The sequence below is a fragment of the Nesoenas mayeri genome, assembly GCF_963082525.1.
Source record: "Nesoenas mayeri genome assembly, chromosome: 7".
Classification (NCBI taxonomy): Eukaryota; Metazoa; Chordata; class Aves; order Columbiformes; family Columbidae; genus Nesoenas; species Nesoenas mayeri.
This window is the reverse complement of record NC_137551.1, coordinates 37,145,522-37,171,076: the sequence shown is the minus strand read 5'-3', so window position 1 is coordinate 37,171,076 and position 25,555 is coordinate 37,145,522. Positions and strand designations below refer to the sequence as shown.

Below are 25,555 nucleotides of genomic sequence, written 5' to 3'. Positions count from 1 at the left end.
GCTTGTGAAGACGCCAACGCAGGACCTCGGTGTCTGACAAATGAAGTGGGGGGGAAAAGGTATTTTCACATCGATAGCACAAAATGGCATAGAATTTATGTACATTTATGTACTGGAAATGATGTACTCTTTCCTCAGTTATGCAATCTCTAATTCCTGATGTTAGCTATTCAGATACAAGAAAAAGCATCTAGATTTGTGTGGAATGTAACTACTTCAGAAGTCCTTCATTTCCAGAGCTACGCTTAAGAGATAACGCAAACTTGTGACCCTCACTGTTTTTGAGTTGGAATTTCTGGTTTAAGAACCATAGAGGAGAAAGTAAATAGGGTCTTATCCCTAGAGTAAATGTTGGGGCTTTTTGCACAGTTTAAGAATCTGAATTAAAAAATATCCCTAGATTATCCCCTGGTAGAGTACGTTGAGATTATCCCCTGGTAGAGTATGTTGACCATCACGTCATCGAGTCTGGTTTGACGTGTGCAATACTGGGGGAAACCAGGTAACCAAAAGGCAACAGTCCTGGTTGGCCAGTTACGAGTGGGGAATTTCTGCATGAATGAGCTATTTATTTAGTTTCATTTTAAATACATGCTCAAGTTTCAGGTACATATTCTGGTTTCTCTGCACTATGGAGATGTCTTTTCCCTATTCCTCTCACTGTTCTCATGAGCAAACACTGATTTTCTTCTAAAGCCAACTGCCTTGTATAACACCATGTTAAGCCCCATCCATGAGCACATATTTATCAGAGCCAGGCTGCTCAACATAAATGACAGTTGTCTTTTGCATCTCAGTGTTCTTTCCTTATCCTACAGGAACATTGTCTTTTGTTTCTATGGGCTGGTACAGTAATGACGAGCTTTGTGCAAGTCTGGAGTAGCTTCCAGAATCTCTTCTGTCCTTGTCACTGCTGATGTGATTTCTCTTACTTCAAACTAAAGCCCAGGCAACTAATTATTAAATGAGATTTTGCTGCATTTTTATTTCTGGTCCACATTGAATGGCACAAATCTTGTTGTGTACAACTAATTGCAATCTGTAGTTTGCCTTAAAATTAAAGTTGGACTTAATGATCCCTTCCAACTCAGGACATTCTATGTTTTTCTTCCTATAGCATCGTGCCAATTTTGACTGATTTCAGAGTAGGAGCGTCCCACTGGTGACCTGTCAGGATGGATCCTGCAATCTCTGATCGGCACTTTGTGGGTGTGGGTCGACTTGGCCGCCTGTGCAAAGTCAGCCCTGTTGCAAGTTTGCCTTTAGTGAAGTTAATAGTAGCTCTGAAGGGACTGGAAACCGCTTTGTTGGGTTGAACAAACCTGCCTATTTCAGTCTACCATGTTAGGATATAATTAAAACTTCGAAACCAGAGAAGCAAAATCATCCCTTTTGGTTCTATTTCTTGTGCTGATCTCTGTTCTCAAATACTGGATTTGGATATCTGATACAGCTGAAAATGCTTTTCGCTTTCCGAATGAATTAATGCCGCTGTTTTGAGTTTATTTGCACTCTTTCCCTTGTCTATCGATATTTCCTTTTATTTCCACTACATGATTGCTAGAATATTTTTTATTTAAAGTTGTGGCGGTCTAACTCATGTTTCTTAATCCTTATGCCTTATCTGTAAAGGTGTAAAGACATATGCATTAGGACTGTCCACTTCATCACTTGTCTCTCTCTCTCCAAATGTCATAAGAAATTACTCGAAGTGTTCTATCCCAATCTCAACAGTGAGTATCAAGGGAAAAGCTGACGGCACCGCAGTGTTTCACAGTCCCTGCCAACTCCGCAGCCCGAAGGAAGAGATGATCCAGAAACGATTAAGACTTTTTCCTACATTACTGTGCAGAAAAATATGCTCGGTGACAACTACTTTGTATTCGGATTCCAGAATGGGCATCCCACCAAGGTGAACAAATGTACTCCAAATGGACAGCTACTAGTATTTCAGGCATAAAAACTGACTTTTTTTTGAGGCTGTCGTATTATTATAAGAAAGTCCCTGAAAGTGTGCGAAGCTCAAAATCTGTTACTGAGAGTCTATCTTGGTATTCATGGTGATGTGATAAAACATGAGCAGCTGAAGGAAAGAAAGTGTTATTGCCATTTTTGAGCCACTGCTCTTGTACTGTCTTGATTCCTTCACCAGAAGTACCCATTCGCTCGCATCTGTGTTTAGGCAGCATGTCTTTAAATCAGTTTACATGCGAAGTAGACAGAGACAAGAGGATGAAAACTATTGTCAGGTCCATTTTGCAGATTTTAAGTTGGAGGAAAGAATTGGACAAGGGTGAGTGAAGCCCCAAAAGAGTGAGGTGCAGGAGGTTGGCTCAAGTGGAGGGGTGTGGGGTTTCCCACAACGAAATGCTGTGTCCCAGCCAAAACATGAGTCCGTGGTAGAGCTGGGATCCCAACACCATCTCCAGGTTCACACAGGAAGTCCTTAACCTCCAAACCATCCTTTCTTTTCTCTTTCTGTATAAAGATCTGGAGATCAAAGTGATTCAAAAGGCGACAAAAACTTCAATAGTACTTAAACACATGTACTAGTTAAACTAGCTTTACTAGTGCATATTGATTTTCATTCCATTGTAAGAATACGAGAATGACAGAAGTAGCTGCTGTCTCACCAGCTTCCAGTTGTTCAGGTGCTGCTTTATTCATCTGCTTTTAATCTGCTCTGAGAGTTCTTGCTTGGTCTTACCTTGTTGTTTTGCTGCTTTCCTTTAGAATATTGTGTTTCACTAACGCACGTTCACAGTGACATCCCTCAGCAAGCAAGGAAAAAATTACTGGGGAAAAGAGTTTTTCTTTTCTGCTGATACAATTTGCTGTAGATTTTGAAAGTAAGTGCTCTAAATAAGAGGGGAAGGTTATGGAGGATCCTGCTTCAGTCATCCCAAAGTCAGTTCTGCCTCTTCAGATATCAAGGAAGGGTTTATGTGCATTGGTGAAACCTTTTCTTATGCTACAAAAGGCATTGCCAAAAAAAAAGAGAGCAGCAAATTGTACTTAAAGAGTAGAGAGAAGTAGAAAATGTAAGTCAGTAGAGAAAAGAAGGTAGAAGCACACATCATTATTTATTATGGTTTAAATACTGCTACTCTTATAAGGTTCACTTTACATTCACATTTGATAATTTTAAAGGCATCAATGTGGGAATAAGTTGTGGTATCAGCATGGAAATGTTTTATAAGGAGTGGTTCTTTCTGAAATGTGCCTTCACAACGTGCCTTTTCAATGTTTGTGACAGAAAATATATAACAGGAATCTAATATCTGTGTTTATGGTGATTCCCATTTCATCCTGCAGCTCGGTTTTGAAAATATTGATTGTAAGGGAAAAGCGTTAGAGATTCAAAATCAGCTTTTAAGGTGTGGTACAGACCACGCAAATACTTCAGGGGAGACTTCGCGACTGCTGAAATGTAAAAATGGAAAAGATTTTAGTTTCTTTCACAAGTGTATACCTTACAAAAGGGAGAAAACAACCAAAAATCCCCCTGTTTCTGAATGATCTGTGTTTTTCTTTCACATGACAAATGTATCATTGGAGGTGTTTATGTGTTTCCAGTCACCATCCCACCTGAGCAGCATGTCATTTTTTACTGTATTTATGCTTATGACTGCCAGTGAGAATAAGAAAAAGTGCAGTTTCATCTCTTCCCAGATGGCAAACGAGGAAATGAGGCATTTGTTTGAGAGAAAAATCTATGGTACGGCAAGAATTTGAACCTGGGTGCCATGCAAAGCAGCCCAGCGCCCTAACTGGGGACAGTACTGTGCTCGATAATGAGAAGCTCCAGCTTTAGGAATTCTCTGAGAGATGTTTTTGTCTTGTACCAGTTTGCTTTATTCTGCAGCTGCTTTTTCAACTTTACAACTTACTAACATCAATTGACTGTCAAATAAGTACCACTGAGAACGCATGAATAAACACTTATCATTTACATAGTAACAGAGGGCCTTTAGCTGAAAAGGGTCCATTTGTGCTACTGCAATATCTTAATTATTTACTGTGTTATATTGTAATTAATTGTATTTTACCCTCTAAAAACTCTCTAGTATCTATATCTTACGGGGTTTGGAACCAATGTGCTGATATTCAAGCGGTAATCAACAGTGCTTCTAAATATTCATGTCAATAAATGACTCCCATGTGTTTGCTGAATGCCAAGGATAGTCTGAACATTTATTTAGTATCCTAGTGGGATCTGCTTTCTGCAAAGTTCACAGAGATGCAGAATTTCAATAATGTTGCTGTTTTGCATGGGGAGAGAGAAAACACATTTGGATTTGCACGAGCAGCGGGGCAGGACACAGAAGAAAGCAGCGGGATCTCAGTCACGCTCTGCGCGCAATAATCTCCGAGAGCACTGGGGAGCTGTCAGCTATTTTTCATTATAACAAAATTACAGTTTTGTTTAGTCTACGACAGCCTCCTCAGAATTTCACTTTTTAATAAACATTTGCCATTTTCTAAATAATGTAAAAATCATTGCGTTTTGTAGGTGGGGTGCCCCATGCAGCTGGGGCTTCATCAAGGCACCACTACAGCAAGCACAAATTCAGCCACACTTCTCAATAAATCAATTAAATACTAGAACCCTAGAATTATCCTGCTGCAGTATTGCAATTAGTTGACTGAAATCTTCGGAAAGGCATATTGAGTGTACAGAGGAATAACTGATTGATGGAGCTACTGCTGGAATTTTAAAACAAGGAAATACTGTCTCACAATCCAGTAATTTTTTTTTAAGGAGATGTAAGCTAAATGTAAACAGGCTTAAAATATATGCAAGTTCAGACTCTTGGATTAAGAGCAACTAGTGTATCATAAACTGTGCTTTCTTGTTTGAAGTAGAGTTTCAAGAGGTTCTATAGGTGCACTGCCCCTTGCAGCAAACAAGTGTCTGAGCCTCCAGCTCCTTCTGCTTCTGATAGCAAATGGATCACCAGACCTTTCTGATGCTCTTTCACAGCTTTCAAAAAAATAGTCTATTTACTTTTGAATGCTTGAGATGGCAAACAACTTGTTTTAGAATCAGGGGAATGCAAGATGAAGATTGCATGCAGCCCTGATGGTGCTGAAAATGCAATCCAGATGTCCTGGTCCCTGCTCCGTGCTGGAGTGCAACTGGGATTTCCGTGTGCTCAGCTCTTGATGTCTTGTTTAGAAAATTCTCTTAAATGCTTGAATATGTACAAATACTGTGTCTACTGCTCTCACAGAGATACTTGATAGTACCATTGACCATATTCCTAGTTCTTTTTTTTAGCTACAACTTTATCATTCCTTATTAAAAGGTATAAAATACACATTAAAACATCCAGCTGTTTACAGGGAAAAATAGTTCAGCATGAGTGTACTTTATGTTTTGTTTACGTGATGATCTTAGATCATGTGTGCAGTTGTACGTATACAGCAAGATAGAGCATTGATAAGAGATTATAGTAGTGTTTATTGCAGTTATGCTATTACATGGAGAGGAAAAAGAGAAAATTCAGCACTGTATGAGATGTCTCCTGGAACTGATGCGTATTGCATCACTATGCTTGTCTTCCCAGGCTTTCTGATGTGCAAAGTTGCAAGCGATACAATTGCTTGAGGGTGCATCGTGGCGTCTTGAAGACAGGGGTTGAAATCCTGCTGCCTCTCAATGTTTGTTCGCACTGAGGTGGCACTAAGGAGCTGGGACACCACACGCGCTTCTCTTTGTAGCTGTTTGCTCCTCCCTGCAACCACAGACATGGCAAAGAGGGGTGTGGGATGATGGGCTTTGGGTTTGGACTCAACCCACTCTATTTTCCTTTTTCAGAATCACCCGGCATTGCTGCAGTTTGTGATACAAGCTGAGAGTAAACATCTGGTCATCGATTTGGAGAGGAACGAGTAAGTACCCTTGTTGCGTGTTCACTTTGTACTGGCGGTTCTCAGAGAAGGGTTATCATTTTAAAATTGAGGGTTTAAAAGTAACCCAGGGCCACGTTGGCTGCTGGTCCCTAACAAGAGAGTTTTGTTCCAGTTTGGGTCATGTGTGTTTGGACGTTGCTTTTAGAGCAAGAATCTCCACAGTCGTCTGCATTTATGTGGGACTGAAAATGGACACGTTGCCTCTCCGTGTTTTCCTGTTGGTCATTATTTTTATTTGATTTGGGTTTGTCCTCCGTTCCTGTGGTAAGCCCTGTTGTTTATGGTAATGTGGAAAATCCTCCAGTCTTTGGAATGTGTTTTGGAGGACTCACTCTCCTGGCACTGCCTGTGACCGCGGTTACTTCCATGCAGTGGCCATCGGCGTCTGCTCAGGGAAGACAGATCAAGGGTTTGAGCTTAACCCCTCTGGACTTTTAATGGGTTTGGTGTCAAGGGGCTGATGATGGGATGTTTGTGCTGTTCACAGGGCCTGTGATCAAAGCTGAGCTTGAGCCCTTGTTTGGGGGATGAAAATATTGTGTCTTCTTCCACGTGCTCTTGACAACTCCCACCCATATCTATCAGCTTTCAGAGGGGACACTGGGGGCTGCTGTAGAGATGGCAGAAACCCAGCAGAGTTTTTACAAAGGGATACAGAACTGTACAGAAATGAAGTCACTTCTCTGCAAGTCCATGACAAACGGAACCAAAGTCATCCAAGTCTTAGTTTAACTTCTCAAACTGCTTTTCCTCTAAGAGCATCTCAAGAATATATTATGGGAATTCAGATCAGGGCAACTACATGCTGCTTGTTGAAGGCAGATCTAAGACCACTCTCAACCTAGGGAGAACTTTTTGTAAATGTTAGCAAGGATCTATGAGTTCTGTAGGTTTCCTTGCTGTGAAATAAAAGCAGCAGAGGGTTGGATTTTTTTACTGTAATAGAGAGACCATAGACCTAAGCAGTGCAGCTTTATGTGCTAGGAGGAGGGAATGTGCATGTGAAAGCAAATGTCTGAGGGAGATCGGGTACAGCCTGGAGATGGACAACGTCAATGGAAAACGACAGGGCACCGCTTTAGTCCTCTGGAGTAAAACAAAACACTTTCTGTTTCCAGTCATTTGGAAGAGTCTCAACATTCAGGCTAGACATGAACAAGAAATTTTTGACAGTGAGGGTGGTGAGAGCCTGGCCCAGGTTGGCCAGAGAGGTGGTGGATGAACCATCCCTGGAGACATCCCAGGCCAGGCTGGACGGGGCTCTGAGCAACCTGAGCTGCTGAAGATGTCCCTGCTCAGGGCAGGGGGGGCACTGGGGGAGTTTTGAAGGTCCCTTCTAACCCAGACCATTCTGTGATTACTCAGCTGTGAAAAAATCCAGTTCACTTTATTATTCAACATCAGGCCCAAATGTTGAGCTCTCTACATTGTTTTTAATGCTCCTTAGTCGTTCATTTCCTATCCTTGAAGGGTATGTAGATCCCCCATGCATAGGCTGCTCTGTTTCAGTAAGTAGAGGAGGATTTAATTCCTTTTATAAACAGGGATTTAACTTTATATTCTGGTAATCTTTGTCAAAGGGCGTGCCTTCCTTCAGGAATGGGAAGTATGCAGCAATTGAGGAAACTATTTACATTCCATGTCAGCAATTAAAAGAACATAAAACTGCTAATACAGGCCTTGCTGAAACTGTCCAAACTCTCTTGTACTTGTAATAAAGTCAGATTTAGAAAATGGTAAGATGCAATCTCTACCTCTTTTAGAAGCAGGACATGGATATTCAGTAAATTAAGTCTATGAGCATGTGTCTGACTAATCAGATTTGGAGATGTTGAGATCTGCTCCTTAATAAATTTATTAATGATTGTTTTTTAGTTTACCTCTCTCTTTGGTGCGGTGCCCACCAGAACATTTGCATTCTATACGAGCTTTGTGTGCTCTTAACAACATGAGGTTCCTCAACCTTGCAGGAGCTTCTAGGCAGGATAGTAAAACACTAGAATTACCCTTTGGAGCATATGAGGCAGTTCATAGATCCCAAACCACAGGAAAAGCTGGTCATGGCTTTGCAAAATCATTCATCCCTTTTCTGCAGTATTACTGACTTTGATTTTCAGGAGAATTAATGGTTTGAATGTTGCAGGTCTGCGCAGAAGTTGCTTTGGTGAGTGTGTGTGTAGTTGTAGTTGCATTTGTTACGTGTTTCTGTAAATAACACAGCACATCAGTCTGTGCTTCCCGGGGCAAACAATCTCAAGGCCTCTCTGCTTGTCTGTGGAAACTGGTGCTTGCATTTCTTCTGCTTGTGATGATGGTGTTGGGCATGTTGTCCCTGGCACGGAGAGGCAAGTGGCAGCAGGGGAGATGAGACATTGGGGGCACGTAGCAAACGGCATGGACGCGCTGCTGCTTCCAGGGGCTCCTGCAGGTTCATGGAGCGAAAAATAAAGTCCAGGAGAGAAATGAGAGAATGCAGAGCAGGGGATAGGGTAACAGCTGGTGGGCCTAAGGTAGATGATGGACTCCAGAGATGTGAGAAGGTCCCTGGAGAAGGAAGCGAAGTTCCCACGCTGCAGCTCCTGCCCGTGGGTCTCCCAGGCTGCCGAGAGGACCAGCAGATGTGGATACAGATCCCATCTCCTCCAGCCTGCTCCATCTTCCTGATCTTGGCATGAAACATGCAGCTCAAATAGCCCGCAAGCATTGATGCTGAGCACTGGAGAAGCCATTCAATCAGCATGCTTTAGGTAGAAGTACAGTGCTAAATACAAACATCTTTTCTTGAGTCATACGTGACAACACATATGAAGTTCTGATATGTGTGCTGTTATTTTCCTGTAGTTTCATGTAAAGCATGTTATTCCTTGGAGAATGGTGAGAGTGGAGGTAGATGGGACCCATAAATTACATAATTTCTGCATTTGGTCATGCAAAAAAAAAACCCTAAAAAACTGGATGTGATTTTCCATGGTTAGTAGAAACAGCTGCTTTGAGTAGTCTTGACATTAAACTTCATTTATCGAAAACCTTAGAGATTTTCCAAACCTTGGGTTATATTTCAAAACACGATTCAGATGCATTAGGCAACCCAAGTGGGGACTGATGTGTTAAACCATCTGTTATCTATGGAAATATTTAATGTCAGTTTGGTGTTTTCTGATATTTAGACTCAGCAAGATGTGTTCGTATGTACTGGGCAAGATGTTGTAAGTTAGTTCTGCAAGAGTTACTGGTACCTAATTTCACTGCTCAGGGTTTAAAATCTCTGTGATTTCCAGCTGTTAAGGTTACTTTTGCACATATTGATTAAATACTTCAGTGATTAATTTTCAGGCATTGCACATTTGTAATTGCAAAACCAAAATTATTTCCTATGAATCCAATTTGTTAATTGTAGAAAACCTGCCAGTGAGCTTATACTGCAAGTACATTTCTTACTATGATTAAGTTGCAAAATATGGTTGCACTCTCGAGAACCTTAAGCTCTGTAGTACCTTAAATGTTTTAGGAACACTTGTCATATGGAGAGATTTCCAGAATCAGCAAATCATCGATCAGCTGCAAAATAAACCACTCTGCAGAGCAGCTGACTGTACTGGTGTGCATTACATCAACAATACTGATGCCGTTCTCTTGTGCAAGGGACAGTAATGTATGCACATATAAATCCCTTTAAAGTTGATTGCAGCATGTGGATCTGAGAGGAAAGCAGGCTGACTATTGTGTAAATGAAACAAACCCCCTGTAAGATTAAATCCGTGTTGGAGAGTGGAATGCTATGTGACTACTGGCTGGTTTTCTGCAACTGGAAACATTTTACACTCTTGTCAGAAGTAGGTCTGTACACAGCAAAGCACTTAAGTGTTCTTTTAACTTTAAACATATGAGTAATCCAGGTAAAGTCAGTGGAATTACTTATTTTCAAAATTAATTTCATGCTTAAATGATTTGCTGGTAAAGGTCATAATTATGAATGTCAAAGGAATATAACTTTGAACAGATGTTAGAGAGCGTGTTCACGGCCGGCTCCTGTATATACCTGAGTCTATGGCAGATAAAAAGCTGAGGCCAGTGGAGAGCGTGTGATGGCCAGGATGGAGGTAGGATGGCATTGCCCCCAGGACATCGGCAGCATCTCAACTGAGTCCTGGGGTGTCACTGAGCAGCTCTGCAGAGTGATGGGCGAGGCTGTGGCTGACAGGCCATTGCCAGAGTCCAGAGGAACGTGGAGACAGAAAGAAAAAGCTCAAGTCTTTTAGAGAAGCGGAGTTCACTAATCATTTCCCCATAACTTAATGCTCTTTTTTGTCAGGTTTATGACACAGCCTTTAACAAAGCAATATAAAAAAATGAAATATATGTGGTTAGATTGCTGCCTTTTATTCTCTCAGTAAAAATTATTCTGTTTATCAGGAGGAAAAATCCATCCTAGGCCATGGTATAAGTTTCCATCTTATCCTTTAAATCCCTTAGGATCCAGAGATGTCTAGAAGTTCAGAGCATCTCTGACTGTCCCCCTTGCACAGTTACCACTTCTACATGGATGTATTGAGGTGTAACGGGCCAGGATTGGAGGTCACCTGGAAAGCTTATCTCCAGGACAGAGGAGGTTCCAGCAGTATTCCTTCCATCAGAAAAGCAGGCCCTGGACATCTTCACGCTCATGTGAACTGTTCCAATGAGGCTTTGGTGTTCAGAAACCTTTTATGTTATTTTTTTGGTTAGTTATCCCTTCTCTTCTCCCTGACCTTTCTGAATATGAGCACTGATCGGTGTGCAAGTGACATTCTAGCTGGATTAGTTTAGCAGGGAAACAACCCGTTTCCAGTGCCAAAGAAAATAGCTGACAAAATTTGTTAATGAATTGACATGCTTATATGCAATCAATGGCTTGAAATACAAATCTAAACAAACAAATATCAAATAGAGAAATGGGACCTCTCAGATACATTTGCTGTTATAATTCTGTGCTGCATCTTAGCCAAAAAACGATGACCCCTGACTGTTTTATCTGCAAATGCTGGAGTTGGCAGCTGCACTGCAGCATTTCAGCAGGAGCTGACAGTTGGGGTTTCACTTTAATTGCAGTAAAAGTTTCACATTAATGGAAGGAACAATTTTTCCCTTCTGTAATGGCAACAATCAAATGGTTTGCACCACACTGAAATGTGAAGATTCAGCTCCCACAGCTACAGTAATGATGGTATTGATCCCTGGCTCTAATGGAACAGGTATTTGCTGTATCTTTGTAATATAAGCGTGGCATATTTAGTGTGGGTGTTGAGATACCAAGATTTTTTCTATAATTATTAGAATAGGTTGGTATTGGTGATGGTAGTCGAGGTTGTGGGGTTGGGGCTCCCTTTAGCTGTGTCCTTTTGGAGCTGTGTGTTGGAGTGAAAAGCTTCAGCTCCATCAGGACAGAAACTGCTTCTTCATCTGTTTTTCCTCTCCTTATATAAATATACCAAAAGAAAAGAATAATGAGAGAAGGTATTTGTACACTGATATAATATGCTTTAAGTGGAGACGGTAAAAAGACTGGAGTTTCTATTCTGGAGACCTTGTGGCTGATCGTCATAATCTCTAACACGGCCAAGCTTCTTCTCATCCCATGCCCCATAAAACAGCAGGACCATGGGGCAAAGCCAAGTCTGTGTCCCCTTCACAGCCCAAACCTTGGGGCCGAGGAGAGCCAGAGCTGCTCTGTCCTTGTCCTGCAGCCTTGGCACACGCGAAGGACTTAGGGGACAATCCCCTTTCTCAGATGGGAAGACTCAGATATGGAGAAGTTTAACATTTCTGTACATACTGCAGCACTACAAGCCTTGTTCACATAGCATGCAAAGAAAATTGGAGTCTGATGGGTAGGACAGGTACTGTTTTCCCTCCACAAATGTTTTCCTGAGAGTGGTAGTTTCCAGTGCTGCATCGGTTGTCAGCTTTGAATCAAGTTAACACAAGGTTTTGCTTGTTCAGTGTCTGTCAGTCAGAGCTGTACCTTCCAATTAAATACATAACAATAATGGAGAGGGAAATACACTTGCTGGTGCAATGGATTTAATGAAGAAATGCCTGCTTTAGATTTCACTCCCCAGATATATTGCAGCAGTAGAACATTATATTTTCAGAGCTGTGTTTTAATCTCCTTTCGTACTGCAGAATGTGAGGTTTTCAGCATTTCATTTTGACAGGGCTGAGCAGTGGGGTCGGGGAGGAGAGCTGGCTGCAAGAACACAATAGGAATGTGCACTCCCGCGGGCGGGCTGGAGTGAGCGCGATCGCGATGATAACGAACACGCAGGCAAAGTACAATCATCTGGGACTGTAAAATAAATGATGAGGGGAGAGGAGAAAAAAAGAAAGAGAAAAAAACCCATTTTCTGGAAACCTTGTAATCTCCCATGGATAGTCATATGCCAGCACACGTGGCGCAGAACATTTCGTGGCCTCGCGGCCACTGTTTTGCAGGTTGGCAGGAGACGTTTGGGGGTGTCCAGCTGGACCCAGGCTTTGCTCGCAAACCTCGCGGGTGTTCCTCACGTGTTTCTGCGATCGGCTGCTTGAGCAGGTTTCAGATTGCTTTTGGTTTGTGGTGGTTTTTAATTTGCTTCTAACGAGCGTGAGCAGATTTTTCAATAGCGGGGAAGGGGGAGCATTGAATTTGGCTTTGCATCCTCACGTGCCCCCTCGTTACCCGTTTCACAACATGTGTAAAGGTACCAGCCCAAAACCAAAAGGATTCTCCTGCTTTTCAGAAACGTTTGTGGATATTGCTTTCTGGCTTTAGAAACACAGGGAGGACTGTAAATGAGTTTTCAAGTCAAAATTGTGGGTGAACTTGCTTTTAATGCATCTTCTATCACATATTTTCACTGTGATGCTCAGTCCCAGGGGTCCAATGTCTTTGAAGAAGAGCAGATATGTGACAGTATATCCAGCACCCCTAGAATTTGCCTTTTTGCATCTAGTGGCATTTTGCTGGCACACACTCTGCTCCTCAACGTCTCCTGAAGGCTTTGTAGAAAGAACACTGTTGCCTTCATAAAGTTCTGTAGGGAAAGATGCCAGCTATTTAATTTGCGTAGAGTGTCCGCTGTTTCACGTATGTATTTATAGAAGGTTAGTAAATACAGACTACACTGAAGCACAGTTCTTCTGATGAATTCCTCATTATTTTATCTTGCATGTGGAGATGAAAAGCATTCAAAGGGAACAATTCAATTCTGCTAATAATCCTTGTCTGGGAACCTGATCCGCACCCCCGGCAGGCACAGGGCTGAGCACAGCACGTGCCTCCCAAATCGGGCACTGCTTTCCCAGCTTTTGACTCATCTACACCAAAAGTGGCCCTGAACCTGCTGCAGAGCTTTCCAGAGCCTAGAAATCCATCCCCTTGTCCACGTGTCTTGCAGGGTCCTGCACTTGTCCTCCAAAATCACCTTCTGCACAACTGTTGTTGAGTCCTTATGGTGAATATTGAGGAGTGGAGGCAAGTTCTGTAATGCAGATTTGTGTCTGTAGATGTCCAAAGTTATGTAAAACATAAATTAATCTCCAGCATCTCAGTGCCTCAACCCTTCCCCTCTGACCCACCAAAGCGTATGTGCGAGGAAGAGGCACACCTTATTGTTTCCCTAAAACACATAGATTTTTATATACTAGACTATCCCTATGTCAGGTTGCTGCTGCTGTTGGCATCTACTTGTATCACGGTCCGTTCAGGTTATTGTTTCTTCCTTGAGTTTGCATTCCAAGAATTTCAGCTGCTTGGTGGATGTATCAAAAAGGAGGTAAGAGCAGGAGGAGGATGAGCCGTGTCCTGACAATGCATGTCCGTGTCAGTACCAGCTCAAAGAAAAGAGCATGACAGTAAAACAAACAAACAAAAAAGGCAAGATGCAAGTATTTGATGCTCTTTTTAACCTTTGCTGTTGCTGTGATATTTAACATTCATATCATGAAGCTTTTTTGCTCTGTCATAAGTTTAGAAAACCAAACTGAACCCCTGATGATATAGACACAGGCATGGTAAAATCCTCATGTTTGGGAGCCTTGCCATGCTGTAGTCATGAAGTTCAGATACATGAGGGTCCAAGAAGACCTTTTTTCCCCCCACGCACACACTTTGCCCCAAGTGATTTGTGTTTTGAGGTCCTGGGACATGGTTTGACACCCCTGTAGCCTTAAAGGAATAGACGTTTATGAAGAACTGAGTGTAGGGATATTTTAAGGGGCTAAAGAGAAATTAGTCATCCTGTTCTCGAGAAGAGTCCATACCTTCGTTTCCTTTAAAAATCTCGGTCAGGAATTGAGTGCAGGAACTTCCACATAAATTTTGATCTGGCTGTTTTTTCTTTCTTCCTTCTTTCTTCTTCTTTTCTTTTTTTTAATTTTTTTTCCTCTTTCCTTTTTTGCTCTTTTTTGCCCTTTTCCAAAACTCCTTTGAGAGAGATTTCCAGCTGTATCTGCATTTCCATAGCCAAAGTAGGGCAGCCTTTGGCATTTCAAGCCCTCCTGTTCTGCCAGGGTGTAGGTGAGGGGGTCAGTGTGCACAGACCCCCCTCTAAAAATACTTGTGACCTCCTGTCTCACAAAACACAGGGAAAGAGGACGGCCAAGGGGAGGAAGAAATTAATGCCCTGTGTTGACAGGAGAAGACTGTGAGCCCTGGATGTTTCTCTGGGCACGGTGCGATTCAACATCACTGATGTAACGGTTCCTTTCACATTTTTTGAGCGAGGCGTGTGTGAGTCAGGCAGCAGGCATGTCTGCAGAGCTGCTGCTGCAACAGCTGGTTCTCTGCATTCACTTATGGAAGGTTTTCCTCTCATTGAAAGAAAAAAAATTAGAGAGAGAGGAGAAAAATGGAAAAAAAAAAGAAATGAAGAAAGAGAGCAAAAGCCAGACGCAAGGTATTTAAGGACAAGAATCTTCTATATAGGACGGGATTCATAGGAGAAGCAGATACTTTCCTGGACGTTGAATTTGAGGCTCTTTCCAGAAAAGGTCAGTTCCTGTCCAAGTGACAGCGCAGTTTCTCGGGGCTGCGCAGGATGGCAGAAAGCGCCTTGCTCGCAAAACCTGGCGCCGGGAGATGCTGGAGCCGCGTCCAGCTCTGCTGCCCCAGCCGGGTCAGCTCGTCCCCCGCTCGCCTCCCACCGCCCTGCGGCATTTCTTTATTTCATTGCCTTCAAGCAGGGCCTCGAGGATTCATTTGTTCGCATTTTAAAGATGAAAAGCGGTGTATGAGCACTAAGTCTTGCAATATCAGCCAAGAGGGCTGATTCAAAAAGCAGAGTCTATATGAAGAGTCTGAGTGCGGAGGAAATACATATATGGAAAAATAAGCTTGGCAATAGGGTGCTTTTTTCCCCCCCTACTCTTTGATGTCTGGCCTCAGTAATCCAGACAGATTCCTTCAAGAAACCGGTCCAATTTATTTCTGTGCTTTTATCTTGCTACCTGCTACTTGTTCATTTGAAGTAGCTACGCAAAAAATGGAGTACCTGGTGCTGTGGAGAAGTATGCTTTTTTATGAATAAGGTAATTTGAGTACACTGTAATACTCCCTCTAAATGGCACTGTTCTTGGCAATTTCTGCTTTTCAAGTCCTCTGGGGATGAGAGCAAAGCTCGCCTGGTCCTTCAGCTGACCCACACATTTGCGCTTTCTCAGTGTTGTTTAGTCCAGTATAAGTCCAGTTACAGCCCTAGTGATGGTTCAGTTTCAGTAGAGTCTCTATCACGTTACATATTTTATCTAACATTCTGGTATCTGTTTTGCTAGTGTTTGTGTATGAAATGATCACAGCTTATTACAGTTCTTCTGTAAAAAGAAAGAATAAGAGGATGGATGTATCTCCTGCTCTCTGAGCAAAATAAGTAAACTTCTGGCTTTGGAAGAGTTGCACGTGACATTTCGAAATGAGTTAAAGCAAGCTTCCTAGTCAGACTTCATCAGAAATACATATATGCAGCCCACTCTGATTTCAGGAGAATGGTTGCCTATTTACATGAGAAAAGAATTTGATAGATATGAATGTTATTTTTATTTTGGATATCAGAAAAAGGAAAAAAAAAAACCACAACCAAACCCTGAATGGGATTCCAGGAGATGGAAGTAGAGAGATTTTTACAATTTAGCCTTTACTGCATCTCTGCAAAACATGGAAATGACATTAAATACAGTCCCTCAAATATAGCCTAGAATTTTTGCCTGCACTTGCATTGCTGCAGTTCACAGGCACGTTCTGCATTTACTTCTCGAGATAGGTCTTTGCTTGCCCTTTCTGCTCTCCGTCGCTTCCCCTTCCAAGCGATGGGTAAAGCAAACTCCGCATTCTTCCCACCGCCCCCCAACATCATTTATTCTTGTTCTAATTTAATACTAAGGCAGTTAAAAGCCTTATCAGTTTTGAAACAGCGGTCTGGATAATTCCAAGCAGATGTCTCTCCTCTTTTAATCACAACATCAGTTATTTCTTGGTCAGTCTTGATTAGCTGATTCTTACATAATGAGAAAGTATAGTTAATGGCCACTTATATGTGGGTTGAACATGCTGAAAAGAACAGCTTAGCCCCTTGAGAACAAGAGGCTGATGAGCCAGTAAAATCAAGCTAAATGGAATGAGTCTTCATTATGAGTCATTAGAAAAGATGACGCTTTGGCTAACAGATGAAATATCTTTGATGAAGACCAGTTGTAAAAGCACAACTTAATGCTTAATAAATGTATTGGGGTGACTCATAAATTCAACGTACACATTTGTTTCTTTGCAGTACGTGTCAAGTCCGGTGCAACACCATTTCCTGAATTAGATCTGTCCCCTGGCTGGGTATGGGCTTTAAAAAAGACACTCTTCGAATCACTGGATGAAAGATGACTGCACGATAACTTGGCAGAGGATTCAAAGTGAATAAGAGTGTTCAGACCCACTGCATTTGGCTGGAAAATGGGCAAATCGCCCATTATGGACGGGCTAGTGCCTGTTAGGTGTATCATAATTTGATTAGCTTTGAAACGAATCTAGTTGGAGATTGGATTGGACTGGTGGAAGCTACAATACCTTAACTTGTTCCACAGACTCATTGGATAGCTTATGCAGTTTTAGTTGGACAAATAAAAATCTAATTTATGAAACAGCAGGGATTTTGAGTGCTACACGAGAAATGAAAAATGGAATAGATCTCTTATCCCTATAAAAACAGCAAAACCCCACCCAAATACAAAGTAGATAACGTCACACATGTTATCAGCTGGGTGATAGCACTGAGGTAGCACAAAACCAGCAGTGATTGTAACATGAATGCTTCTGAAACAGAAATATTTGGGGAGGAGAGGAGGGAATGTGATAGGTTGTGGTTCTGTTAAAGAAGTGGGTGGCTGTTGGTGTCTGCTGCAAATACTGCAACCAAAGGCAAGTAGTGACCGTTTTCACTCTTACTTGCACGTGGGTTGAAGAGTAGTTCATAAAGGAACTACATCATCTCTAAAAATCTTTATCACTTTGTTTTGTGGATGTAAATTGGGGCAAATTAATGTCTTCCCAAACAATTGTAGGAATAATGCTCAAGTAGGACATACAGTTAGATGGTATAATGATCTCTTCTAAAAAAAAGACAAACATAAAACCAAAACCAACAAGTTCTTGTTAAGATATTTCTACTTAGTAGCACCTGTTTGATCTTTTTAAATAGCAAGTGATATTATTTTCAGGAAAATAAGGGTTTTATACAATTTTAGAGGAGTATCCATCAAAACTATAAGCGACAGTTCCTTGAGAGGCGTCACAGATGCCTGAATGTAGGGACGGGTTTATCTTGAGAAACTTTGCCCAAGCTCCTCTGCAAGAAAGATGTGTTTTCCCTTAGCTTAGCAATTCCTGGAAGAAAATTACTCACCATTGCCTAGGCAGCACCAGAGAGACTGCTTGGCTTTTTGGTTTCCGGGGAGTGAACTCACTAGTTTCATTTCCACACCTCCTAATCATTTAATTCTGATCAATGGGGCAGTCTGAAAGACTCTCTGTCCTCGCCACAGCAAGACTGACATGGTTACGGGCCCAAATCCTTGTAATCATAGGAAGAAATATCCTTGAATCTTTAATTTTCTGCTGGTGCTTGTGCCTTTTTCATCCCAAATGGACTTGCCCCAGGGGCAGCATCACTGTCCCCCAGCGAGCCCCGGGGTGCTGGGAGCTAAAGGGCCAGCAGCAAATAGATATATTTTAATAAGTAATGAATTGACTTAGCAGGAAAGAGCAGGGTAGGGAATGAATTGTTTAACAGATTAATGTGAATGTCTTTTATATTTTATAAACCTCTTAAGTCCCTGGTGTGCTGAGCCAGGTTTTGTTTATGTACATGGAAACATGAAATCTTTTCCAGTCCCTGTGCAAATAACACAGAATTGGACTTCATTACCTTGGCTAATTTAACAAGTCCTAGGAGGCTTTTTGTTACTCGGTAATAGAGGAGGAGCCACAAAGCCCAGAACTGCTGCACCAGCACAATCTCTTGGAATGAAATAATCTCTCTTGCTCTCTGAGCTCTCCATGAAGGGTTTCCCTGCGAGGCCTGAGTTCACGAGAAACAAAGATCTGGGGCAAGACCCAGGTTTCCTCTGGGGCCACCGGAACCGCGGAGCAGCCGGCGAGAGCCACGGGGGCAAGTTCCAGCCCGGGTTCCTGCTGCAGGAATACTCTCTTATTAGTTTCCCAACAAATAGTCGGAAGCATCCGATTTTGGTGAAGCTACGAGATTTAATGAAGGATTTGAAGGTCTTTTCTTTATAATGAAAAGCATTAAAATTCTAAACCTGGGAATTTATTTCTCTCTCGTAACTGGTAGATAATCGTGTTGCTGAGAAGCGAGGCATTTTTAACTGCTGATATTATTGCTGCTATACCCGTTAAATAGAACTAATGCAAGCATTGCATAAATATTTTAATAGCTTTTTACAGTATTTCTTTAGAAATGTTTAAAGAGCCACCTAATGTCAGGCAGAGATACTTCCTGTGTAAACCCTTGTTAATTCTCTTTTAATGGCTTTATTAACAGTAAGTAATTGAATATTGATACATTTAACAGACCTTTAAGCATCCTTTTTTTTATTGAAGCTTTACACTCGCATATTGATAAGTAGCACAATGTAAGAGCACTGATTAATTGCATCTTTGCTTAATTCTATTTGAACTAGTTCAACATGAAAGATGAAATGTAGGTACATGAGAGCTCTCTTTTTTGATCAACTTTATATGCATAGTTTGTACCACTTAATTTAGGTTCATTTTGATTCCCAGTATGCCCAGTTAGTGCGGGTATGATCACACTCCCAGAGTCAGGGGGGGTCTAAATATTTTACTCTGTGAAATGTTCTGCCTTTTATCTCTTCTTTTATGAATAATTTACTTGTTGGTACAGCTTCAGAAGTGAATCCTGTTCTGAAAAGCATATATATTTTACTGGAAGAAGTAAGTATTACAGTGATATTAGCTTTCTCGTTGGAAAGTGTGTTTACAATATTAGGAGTCTGCAGAGAGGTGGATGCCTTGTCTTGCATTACTTGGCTTAATAGCCAGCTGCTTTTCTTATATACTTCCACGAGAAGTATTTCCACAGATTCCACATTACTGTACATATTTAATGGTTGCTTTTCTCATCTCAAATGTTCTTCTTTGCTTCTTTATAGGCATTTTTTACAAAGTTCAAGCAGGGTGAAAATCACTTTCAGAGCAGAGGGACTTGGAAGATCTTACAGTGCACCAAACCCACATCTCCAGGGCTTTGCCATTGCCAGATTGTTGCATGGGCTTTCCGCACCACAGTGAATTTCATAGATTTTCCTAATATTTCCTCACATATTAAGACAATGAGAGGTGCAGCAGTTTTATTAAGTTAGTTTTTCATGCTTATTTTCATTCACGCAGTCAGCTGAAACCATAATACCCCTCGCTTTTGAATCATCTTGTCAGGTAGATTTTGAATGGTCTGTCAGTGTCTGATGGTGAGAACAGAGCAGGGTGTGTTCTCTACCTGTTTTCAGTTCAGTGGGAAAACATTCTCATTTTTGGCAGTAGAAATAAAAGGAGAAAATTCCTCTTTTATTGGCTTTCCCCTAATCCTCCAGTGCAAGGAAAGGTGTGCATTTTCCACACAGGTAGACTATGGGGAGAGTATTCAACCTGCAGCAAGAGACTCAGGTCCTGAGATCTGATCTCAAGATTATGGATTTTTTTCCCAAAGACCACACACGGGCAGGTGTGTCTGTGAAAATTCAGCAGGTGGTAACTGAAATCCCACCAGATTCCAACATTTTGCATTACTGTCTATTTTTTTTTTGTATGAACTAATGTGTTCTGGTGATTGCAATCCACAACCTGAGCTTTTCCTTACCTTAAAAATGAAATGAATCTTAAAAGTTCAGCCAGATGCAATTTCCTCCTCCTTGCTTTATCTGAAGGGATCACCTAAAAGGCTGTCACTGCTTGTGACAGCTGCCTTGGGCGATGCTCTGACACCGCTGGGCTTGTACAACACGGTGTAGCGCTCATGCATTATTAGAAGCGTTGGAGGAGGAATGCAGGAAAGGATCTGTGCACAGGTTACACACGAGTCACAGCACCCATTCTGAATGTATAGAACCCTGGAATCACTTTGGTTGGAAAAGACCCTTGAGATCATTGAGTTCATCCATTAACCCACCCCTGGCACTGCCCCGTGTCCTGAGAACCTCATGTCCGTCTGTCCAACCCTCCAGGGATGGTGACTCCAGCACTGCCCTGGGCAGCCTGTTCTAGTGCCCAACAACCCTTTGGGGAAGAAATTGTTCCCAGATCCAAGCTCAACCTCCCCTGGTGCAACTTGAGGCCGTTTCCTCTGCTCCTGGCGCTTGTTCCTGGGGAGCAGAGCCCGACCCCCCTGGCTCCAAGCTCCTTTCAGGCAGTTCAGAGATCAGAAGGTCTCCCCTCAGCTCCTGTTCTCCATATCCACTCTGACCTTGATCTTTGCTGAAATTTAACACTGGGGCTTTTCTCCTCCATGGTATGGATGCGTTGCTACATTTTTTCAGATGTCCTTTGTTTTAGGGCTGCGTTCTTTCTTGTCCAGAATGAATAACTGCAGACAGCAGTTCCAGATGAGGGATTCTGAGTCGCGAATTGCATCTACTTGTTGCTTTAATTACGGCTCTTAGCCCCATGAGGTCTGTAGCTTTCAATGGGGCACTTGATGGCTCCCTGTCACCGCCCGAGGACAGGGCAGAGGGGCACAAAAGGTGCTTAGCACCTTTTGTGCCCCTCTGCCCTGTCCTCGGGCGGTGACAGGGACATCCTCAGGTCACCTCTCCGGATGGGGGAGCGGGAGGGGCGGGACCCTCGCTCAACAGACAGCGGCCTCAGCCAATCAGGTGTGGAGGCGCAGAGAAGCTTCTGGAGCCCGCTGGTAACGGCTGCGGCCGCGTCGTCCCCGCTGTGAAATGGGGTCCCCGCTGTGAAATGGGGCACTTGCTGGAAACCCCAATGGGGTTGGGCTCCTCAGAGCAGCAGGTCTGCAGTGGAAGGTTCTTCTCCTCAGACTGGCCACCTGAGGGACGTTTTCCAGCGACTGAGACACCTCAGGACATAGTAAGTGATCTGGGTACCCCTGAGGGTCCTCACCCTGTCAGTTTCACTGATCCCCTTCAGTTTCACTCAGCTGTGTAGTAACTGATATCCTACTTGCTATCCAGATGTGCTTTACAATGTTACCAAAGTGATGAATAATTCTGGATAAACTCTGTTTCTAGTTGGTTTCTTTGCTGACCGCCTCTGGTTGGGATAAAGTGTGTTTGGAGCTCTTTGCCTGCCCAAATCGACTTGTGGGTGTCTCTGTGACATACCAGATCCAGTCAGTCTCTTGTAGGTGTGATTGTAACTTCATCTCAACCCCGAGATGAAGCCACTGGCACCGGGCTCGGGCTGATGGTCCCTCCTCAGGAGTGTTCTGGGCTCACATGGAAATGTTGGATTAATGGTGTGGTGGCACAGGGGAAAATGGCCCTGGTGGTGAAAAAGGCAACCTACATTTTGAGTTTTGGGTACTGAACTAGTTGGGTATTTTCACTTTGGGGAGTCTAAAGTGCCTAGGGAGTGATGGAACAGAAATGTATCCCCATTTGGATATAAATCACTAATTCACTTTAGACGTGGGTTGGATCAGAATCTAGTATTCTAGAGCTATGCATTGTTAGCAGAAGTATATTTGAAATAAATAAGTGGGCATATCAGACAGCAGAAAAGCGTTAAATGAGGCTTGTTGCATTCTTTGTTGAACGTTTTCAGGGAGGCAAAGGTAGAGAAACAACAGGGTGGAGCAGGGACAGGAGAGTCAGAGGGGGAACTGCATGTGGACAGAAAGCAAAATTGATATAGGCAAGTCTTTTGTGGAAGAAGAAGTAGGAGTTTTACTGTCATTGATGATTTAAGGGAGAAGGGGAGAGATGGAGACGCCTTCGCTGCTAAAGGTTTGGCCCTGAAATGTAAAGAGGTCAGCAGGAATAAAAAAATGTTGGTACTCTTGACATGATAAAAGGGAAAAAAAAAGTAGGTGAAAGAGAGCTGAAGGTAGTGGATAAATTGTGATTAATAGTCTTGAAGATCTATCAGAGGCAGTGCTGATACTATGATAAATCTGGTGTACGTGGCATACATGCTGTATAGTAACCTGTCCTCTTCAGCTGCTCACAGGAGGCCAAGGAACACTGGGGAGGCAGGTGGGTGCTTTGTGTAGGTGATGGTGGAGAAAAGAGGCTCAGGTGAGATCTATGCATAGGAATCTCCAAGGGAAAACCTTCATTGTGCAGTTAAGGTTGCACAGGAACTGCTGTCAATGAAACTGGAGGAAAGGAAAAATTAATATAGTACCTCAGCCCAAGGAAACGAAGAATGTCGAGTATGTGATTGACAGTGAAACTACTGGTAGGACTAAAATATGCAAATTGCTTTAACCCTGGCAGTTGCACATCAAGTACAAGGTAGAGTGTCCAGCTGGTGTTGGAAGAGGATGCTGGCAAACCGTCTTTCCCCTTAGGAAATTATGTCAGGGATGGAGTATAAGGAAACCAACACAACATAATTCCTGACTAAAAATTGTACAGGAAGCATAGGTTACGTAAAGGGGACACATTACTAATTTAAGGTCATCTTAATTTGTAAAGCTGTTACAGTGTAAACCGTGAGCAATTCCTCTGTGTTCTTCATATTGTTATTTTCAGTTGCCTAAATAGAAGGATATTTTCAAAGGGAAGAGGGAGAGAGGAAGACAGCAGACAGCAATGGGAGCGAACAGACTCCTCACAGGATAGATTCTTTGCTTTACAAAATTTATGTTGAGACTACTGGAAAATATGCCATAGCAGAGAAGTAATAAGAAACCTAATAACTTAAGAGACTTGAAAATATGCTGATATTAATAATAATGTCTAATTTTTAATTTTCTTTGGGATCTTGAAGAAGCAGTTTTATTGATAGCAGAATTGGCTGACTGACTGTGATTGTTGAAGCTTATATAGAAGAGAAAGCAACTCTGTTTTCTGTAAGAAACGAGAAAACCTTCTATTCAGGAGGGATGGAAACATAGAATTCAGAAGCACAGGATTTTCTCAAAGGGAACACAGACAGAAGTCTTAGAAGTCTTTGCATCCACTAGTAAATGAACAAGGACTTGGCAATGGTGTTGAGTTGAGGTCCAGTCCAGGAAAAATTAGGAGCCTTCAGGCTTAGAAAGAGGTTTAGGATGTGACTTAAGTTTGAGTACTGAAATAGCCCAACTTGGAGCTATCTGTGCTTTATACAAGCTGCTTGCATTTAGTTTGCAGGAGAAGGGGAACTCCTCACGGACATGCCTAGAGAAGAGCTAATGTACTATTCAGATATTCTAGCGAAAGTCAATTCTAATTTAATTCTCTGTATTACTAATGTCATTGCATGAATCACTGGCAGAGATATGGAGATGAGAATAAAAAGAAGTTAAATTGGAAAGGCCTAGTGTTTTTCATACCTTATCAGTTATGACATTTAATCTGAATTGTGTCTGAATTTGACTGATTTTTCCAATTGCCTGAGTTTAGCAAGAGTGATGTTGTTGCTAGGACGCAGCTACTTCATGTGATAAATCTGTCATCAACATATAAGAAAGATTTTAAACAGCAATTCTTTTATTTACACTCAAAAGGATATTTGGAGCAGCAGTGCCCCAAATGCAGAAGGACGGAGCTCCCTTGTTCTGAAATAAAGGCATCGAGTGGTGGTTAAGAAGTGTTTTGGTTTTTAATCTCTCCATGGATAAATAGGAAAGAGGACTGTGCTCCTCCCTTGTTCTTGTTTCCTGTGATTCCTTAGTCATGGGTTGTTTATAATTTTCATCTCCTCAGTCCTGAATTTGATTTGTTCTGTTTCTATTCTGTTGCATGTGAAAGTTATCTTAGTACAATTCATTTCTGCCACTGATTTGTTTCCTCCTTCTGAAAATTCATTATTCATTTTAAAGAACAGTCGCAGATACTCTGCTGGTTCCGCATTCCTTCACAGGGTGTCTCTGAATAGCTTTTCTTTATTATTATCATGACATAGGGAAATTCACTGCATGTGTTTATATGGACCCTGAACCATACACGTAGTAATTCTGTTCTGTATTAAGGTGCTAATCATACAGTGGTGGCTTCAAGGCAACTTTAACATTTTTATGGAACGATTCAAAACTCTGATTTTTTTCTGTACAACTGAATGAGCTGGATGCCTGTTATCAGCAACAGTGCCTTCAGTTCTGCCTCCCTTACCCCCAAAAAACCCCAGTAAAATTTCTATGATGATGTAGAATAAAACCTGTGAGGTTCTTGTCATGTTTGATATGTGTCCCAAAAGCCCACAGAAGCTCTGCAGGTGGCTTGGATATATATATACTGGTGGTTCCCAGTAACTGTAGTAAGTGAACTTCTATACTGTTAATTGTGTGGGTTTTTGTTATTTATACCTGTGACCCAGCTGTTGAAGTGTGTCATCATTCTGGATGCATTTCAAGAACCAATACCTTGCCCTTGGTGACCTGACAGGGTTGTGGGGTTTTTTTAATATTTTATTTTATTTTATTTTATTTTATTTTATTTTATTTTATTTTATTTATTCCTGAGAGGCAAGTAGTGTGAAAATGGAATTGTTAAGACTAATCTATTAGTTAGGGGTCTTCCAAATTACGACTGTGTTTGTGTCCCAGTAAGTTCACACCAGAGCCTGGCCACATGATAAACCAGCTCCGTCACGTTTATCTCTACACTGTTAGTAAAGATGTAGGATGGCAGCACAGTTAGGGGAGCCAAACTGGGAAATCCTTTGGCTTCCTGTTTTTTTGTTGTGAAGACAGACATTTCTGGAAAAAGCGTCTAGAAACTTTTTTTTTCCTCTTGAGAGAATACTTTGAAGGAAAACATTTAGCTGTTCATTCAGGAAGGAGAGGGAGAAGTAGATAGTATAACAAAAATGGGATAGCTGCACAAACCCCTTAAGTTAACAAATTAAAGTACAGCGTATTGGGCTCCAAAATAATAATGAATTTGAACTGCATATGGCACACATTTTTACCTAGGAAATAAGAGGGCCATTGAG

General features: G+C 41.9%; 1 protein-coding gene across 1 annotated transcript in view; it reads left to right on the top strand.

Annotated features, from left to right (window-relative positions):
* Positions 1–25,555, top strand: part of ADAM12 (ADAM metallopeptidase domain 12) — a gene marked incomplete at its 3' end in the record, with an annotated part of 169,097 nt that overhangs the window by 40,435 nt on the left and 103,107 nt on the right. Inside the window, exon 3 of the mRNA XM_080348278.1 lies at positions 5,822–5,895. Coding sequence (XP_080204404.1) covers positions 5,822–5,895 — 74 coding nt within the window. The remainder of the gene's footprint in view (positions 1–5,821; positions 5,896–25,555) is intronic.